This window comes from Halichoeres trimaculatus, unplaced genomic scaffold (genome assembly GCF_033239565.1).
Source record: "Halichoeres trimaculatus isolate MK-OKI-2021-1 unplaced genomic scaffold, fHalTri1.1 fHalTri1_scaffold_10, whole genome shotgun sequence".
Classification (NCBI taxonomy): Eukaryota; Metazoa; Chordata; class Actinopteri; order Labriformes; family Labridae; genus Halichoeres; species Halichoeres trimaculatus.
The window spans coordinates 1,236,517-1,241,929 of record NW_027437187.1 but is presented as its reverse complement, the minus strand read 5'-3'; the positions used below and the strand labels follow the sequence as shown (position 1 = coordinate 1,241,929).

At 43.1% G+C, this 5,413-nt stretch overlaps 1 protein-coding gene across 3 annotated transcripts; it reads left to right on the top strand.

The window, feature by feature from the left end:
* Positions 1 to 634: 634 nt before the first annotated feature.
* On the top strand, positions 635 to 4,883 carry mterf2 (mitochondrial transcription termination factor 2). 3 transcript variants are annotated; one of them, XM_074677751.1, is made up of 3 exons: positions 671 to 691; positions 1,959 to 2,087; positions 3,639 to 4,883. In XM_074677751.1, the coding sequence occupies exon 3, from the start codon at positions 3,659 to 3,661 to the stop codon at positions 4,784 to 4,786; it is 1,128 nt and encodes a 375-aa protein (XP_074533852.1). In that variant the 5' UTR covers positions 671 to 691; positions 1,959 to 2,087; positions 3,639 to 3,658; the 3' UTR covers positions 4,787 to 4,883. The 3 variants fall into 3 exon arrangements, with proteins under 3 accessions (XP_074533851.1, XP_074533852.1, XP_074533853.1); XM_074677750.1 differs by lacking the exon at positions 1,959 to 2,087 and having other exon boundaries at positions 635 to 691; XM_074677752.1 differs by lacking the exons at positions 671 to 691; positions 1,959 to 2,087 and adding an exon at positions 698 to 797.
* Positions 4,884 to 5,413: the final 530 nt, after the last annotated feature.

Genomic DNA, 5,413 nt, shown 5'->3' with positions numbered 1-5,413 from the left:
TCTTCTATGTTTATCTCTGATCTCAGAGCAACATTGTTTTTATTTCCGACTTGGTTGAAAATAAGACAAAAAATGGGGGAAAAAAGTGTTTTTCCCACTTTCTTCCTGAATCAAATTTTCAGATGTGTTGTAACATGGAATAGCCCATTGAATAAGAAGGGAGGGGGAGCACCCAAAACCATCATTAAAGATTAAGCCTTTTAATGTATTTTGAAGCATGTGAAGTAAGATTTAGAAAAAAGAAATACTTTCAATTGAAGAGAACTTCATAAATCAGTTTTTATGAGATGCTTTGGGGGCCCCTGGGAATCTTGGGGCCCCAGGCAACTGCCTGTGTTTCCCTAATTGTAGCTACGCCCCTGCTTACACCCACATATCTGGTGATAGCCTATATCACCAGATATGTGGGTGTAAGGTATAAACTGATACATGGTCCTGATTTAACCAATAAATTCATATTACCGCATAATGTGTCCTCTATTCTATTAAATTATTACCTATTTTATATGATGGCATATTCCGTTTTTAACAACGTGTTTTAAGAACTGTAAAATGAATGGAGAAACCTGCCTGACTTGCAGTCCTCACCACAACCTGCGCGGCGCTGTGGCGTACGGCACATCGCATGCTGATAGTAGAGGAAGAACTCCATTTCATAACACAACGTCACATCCTCTGACCGCTGCCAAAGGTAACAAGTTCTCTAATAATAAATATCATAACTTTCTACTTCCCAAACTAACAGAAACCCTAAACCCACCATCTGACAGTAGCTGGCAGAGCCGTCAGTTTCGAGGGTAGGTCACGTGATGCACCGAGACGTCAGAGCCGTGGCGGCTTTTACCTTCTCGTGAAGCTAACCCGTAGCAGGCTACACATGCAGCATGAAGGGATTTTTTTTCCGGACTTTTATTTTGAAACCACTGACTGAAAGCATTTTGTTATCGGAGGAGAACTCTAGAAATATGCTAACGTTAAAATGTCTCAGAGTGTGTCAGCAAAGAGCCCAGAGGTCTGTTAAACCGTGCTTTAGAGGCTGCTAACAGAGAGGCTAAAACATCATCAAATGACCCTTAAGATAAAATACTACGAAAACGGCTTATCATGAGCACAATTTAACAAATAAATAAGCCCTGTTTAGAATGTTGCCTTCCACCTTTATATACTGTTTTAAACAGCGTGTCATCCCAGAGTTAGTTACTACCACTGAAATAAATGACCCTTCAACATCATGAAGTTTTCCCATAGTGCACCACTTAAATCACCTCAAGTACTCAGCAAATCCCATTTCAGTGAATAAAGTGATGTGACCTGTTGTTTCGTGTGTTTTCTCGCGGAACACTTGTTAACAGGTTATCAACAGTTTCTCACAGAGGGTATAAGCCATGCTTATGAAACCAGCTGAAGTTAATCATCTAGCTCTAATATCGTGAAAACCAAACATCAGTAAATGAAAAAGCTGTAAAATTGCTCTCATGCCAGTCCCCAAGGTCCAGTGTGGATAAAAGATTCAATAGTCCACAGATTGAGACATGGTTTTGACCCCAGTGATAAAAAGCAAGATTCCCAGTGAGTGCTATGAAAGACATCTGGAGTAACAGCCAGACTTGTAGGAACTGAATAATCAGAGCGTGATGCCAGCAGTCCCACACCATAATTTTTCAGTCTCTGTTCGCTTTCATTTCCTTCTATTGCTGAAACAGTGAAATCAACCTGTCAGCACACTCTTAGCTAGCACAGATCTCACAGGCACATGGAGACTTGTTTGCTGGTGGTTTATCTAGTTACCCTGTTAACTGGTGACTTTCAGCCACTGTGTCTGTGGTTATCAATGTCACAACAGCTGCTAAAAAGCCAGTTAATGAGCAAACTTCTCAATCCAGAGTGCTGGAAAAGTTTCAAAGTGTACATAATTGTACTAACTCCCTGGTCTTGTATGGTGTCCTTTCTATCAACAGTTGAAAAAGCTGAAGTTCATATCACTAACTCAGCTGTGGTAAGTTTTGAAAGTCTTTCTCTCAACTGAACAGCTCAGTGAGGGGTTAACAGGAAGCTCCAGAAAGCCCTTCTGGCTGTGCATAACTATGGTAAGACATCATTGTTCTGCATGATGTTCATGTGAACAGTGGAACGAATATTAGGATGAAAATCTGACTGTTAGCATCGTATCCTGACAGAAGCACATGACCGACCACATCTGACTCAAAGCTACCAGAGCTCAACACAGCCACTGCAGTCATCAATCTGAGAACAAGGAGCGTTACAAGCTCATCTTAAATAACTCTCATGTTCAATGTTGGATCTGGACCAAAATGCACACAAATGCTCAGTATCATAGAGCATGAATGTATCATATGCTTTTTTTCAGTATAAAGAACATTTAAAGTACAGCTCCCTCCACTGTCACTGGGAGTCATATTTATCCTGTGATTAGAATACATTAGAATACATGTTTGTGTTTATTATTTCCAGTATTTTTTGTTAAAATAATCATCAAACATGACAAAGCTGTTTTAAAAACTATTGAGATAATTAATTTAGATAAAATAATTCACTTTGTGTGTCTGAAAAATCTGAATCTACTGTGTTACCCATTGAAATATCCATATGAATCAATAATGGCTCCAAAGTCACATGCCTTAAATCACTTGAGGTCCCATCCTTTTTGGTGTGAACCTTGAAGAAAGTGTGTCATGTTTCAGCTCCTTCTCATCAATATTTCATCAGAATGATTGTCTGTACATGGGGCGCATCAACTGTTCATCAACTGTGTTACCAACATTTTCTGCTCTTCTTACTATAGATGTTATAAAGAGCAAACTGTGAAGAAAAGGAGCAGAAATATGAGCTGATGGAGGTCAGGTGATGGCATGTTCAAGGTCTGCAGTTAGCACAAGGGACAAAACATGGAGGAAATGTTGTGTGTGTTAACATCACTAAATGTAGAGTTGTAGAGACAGGTTTCTCTCTTCTTGTCCTGTCAGCTGGTTACTGTGATTTTTGAGCCATGATTCTTTACATTTAGTCTAAACTGTGATATAAATGATGAAGAACATTTCTAGGGAGGGTAGCCCGACATAGAAATGTTGAATAACTCTAAATTCAGTAAAATATGGATTCATGTTGAAAACATATTTACAATTTTTGTCCATAACACAGTTGACAAAATTATGCACCATTTTTTATTACTTAAATATTCAAGAATTCATTGGAACTTAAGCTTGTTAATGAATTGAGTACATTCTAGGTTTATACTTTGCAAACAAGCAGACTCTGAAGCACCCCCCCCCCCCCCCCCCCACCTTTTTTTGTAAACCTGAAATGTTCCCCTAATGATACAATGACTCATAAGGGAAAGGATCAACTTAGCAGACTGATTCTGCTGTCATGTCTTGTGTGTAAATCCACAAGTGAGGTTTTGTAGTTTGCAGGCTGTTTAGTTAAAGAGTTACGACCATGAGAAGAAAAAAAAAATCTTTCTGAGGATAGAAAGAATTTGATTGTGTTCTTTTGGTTGAAAATGATCCCAACATTCTTCGGTTTCCTCTGCTGCTTCAGGGCGATGGTTGGTTTTTAGACTGACTGGATACTTGAAGTGTCTGTTTGTCACGCTGTGTTTTTTCCTCTCCTCCTGTCAGGTGATCAGGACTTCACCCAGATGTTGCGTCTGATCACGGCCTCCCTGTGCCTGCGGTGTCAGCGTGTCCCAGCTCTGCCTCTACACCTGCGGCCATGTGCGACTCTGAGCTCAGCGGAGAACCAGCAGACTGTGGAGGCTCTCTACGACCTCTCTGTGGACATCCAGAAGGTTAGGAAGCTAAAGGGCTGGGTCCTGCATCAGACTCCTGCCTACACTAAGGAGGTGGCCGACCTGCTGAGGGACATGGGGGCATCGGGCTCCATCGTAGCCCGGATCCTCACAGTTCACCCGGAGTCAGTCCTCTGCCATCCAGAGCAGGTGCAGGCTCAGAGGGAGCTTTGGATGTCTGTGTGCCCCAGTGAGAAGCAGCTGGTCGATATCATCGAGAAGTTCCCTGCCTCCTTCTTCACCTCCTCCAGTTACCATGACAACCAGCGGGACAACATCACCTACTTCCAGAGTTTGAACCTCAACAAGCGAATGGTCACCAAGCTCATGGCCAGCGCTCCGCAGAGCTTCAGCCGGCCGGTGGAGCAGAACCAGCTGATGGTGCAGACCCTGCAGCAGGCCTACAGAGAGCTGGGCGGAGAGGAGGCTAACATGAAGATCTGGCTCCAGAAGCTGCTGAGTCAGAACCCCTTTGTTCTCCTGAAGCCACCAGAGGCGCTGAGGCAGAACCTGCTGTTCCTCAGAGACCGGGGCTTCAGCACGGCCGAGCTGCTCCGCCTCCTCTCCAAACTCAGGGGCTTTGTCACCGAGCTAAACCCCGACAGCATGAGACGCACGCTGGCCTACTCCCAGGAGACCATGGGCTGCTCTGAGGATGGGCTGAGGGACATTATCCTCAGCTGTCCTGCTCTGCTCTATTACCCCGAGGAGATCCTGTCTGACCGCTTCCAGGGCCTCCTCAGGGCAGGGATCAGCATGTCCCAGATCACAGAGACCCCCAGTGTGCTGGAGCTGACCACGCAGATTGTAAACTACAGGATCCAGAGACTAAAGGTGCATGGCTATGACGTAAGGACAGGAAGTCTGCAGGTTTTAAACGGGACCAAAAAGGACTTCGAGGTGAGCTGTGGAAAACTGCAGATCAGGAGAGAGAGGCCACTTTTTAACCCTGTGGCCCCTTTAAGAGGCGAGGACTGACAGACTGTAAAGGTTGATGCAATGACCTAAAATTGATGTGTTCTGATTATTTATATCAACATTAAAACACTATCACACTGACGTGTCCTCACAGTAAGAACTTTGTGAAACTTAGTGTTACAGCTGGAACTTCAGGACTCAGGGAAAATGTGTTGTTTCCACAGCAACATATGCCCTCATATTCTTATTTATCATATTTATTATTATTGTTATTATTAACATTTTACACCACCATCAGGGACGTGCTGAGTGACTAAACAGAGATTTAAATAGAGCCCAGCTATTTCAGTGTCAGAAGGTAAGACTATCCTCTGTAAATTGAACACCACTGAAAGAAAGTTCCGTTTTTTAAAGTGGGCTTGTAGGAGGTATCAGCCAATCAGAAGTGTTTTTGTCACAGAGGGTCCGGTCTGCCTGGTCCCTGTAATGTGAAACCTGTCAGAGAGCAGACGCTGGGCACACACAGAGAAACAGGGGTGCCATCGTCGGACCCCACAGGAACATTTTTCACAGTGGAAGCTGTAAGGTATGAAAATGCTCCTTAAAATGACAATGTTAGACCTATGTGTGATTTTTCACAGTCAGAAAACTGATATTTACAGTTACCATACTTTTTGGTAACATTAT

Coding starts and splice junctions, on each gene's coding strand:
- mterf2 (XM_074677750.1), top strand. CDS start 3,659: ATGTTGCGTCTGATCACGGCCTCCCTGTGCCTGCGGTGTCAGCGTGTC.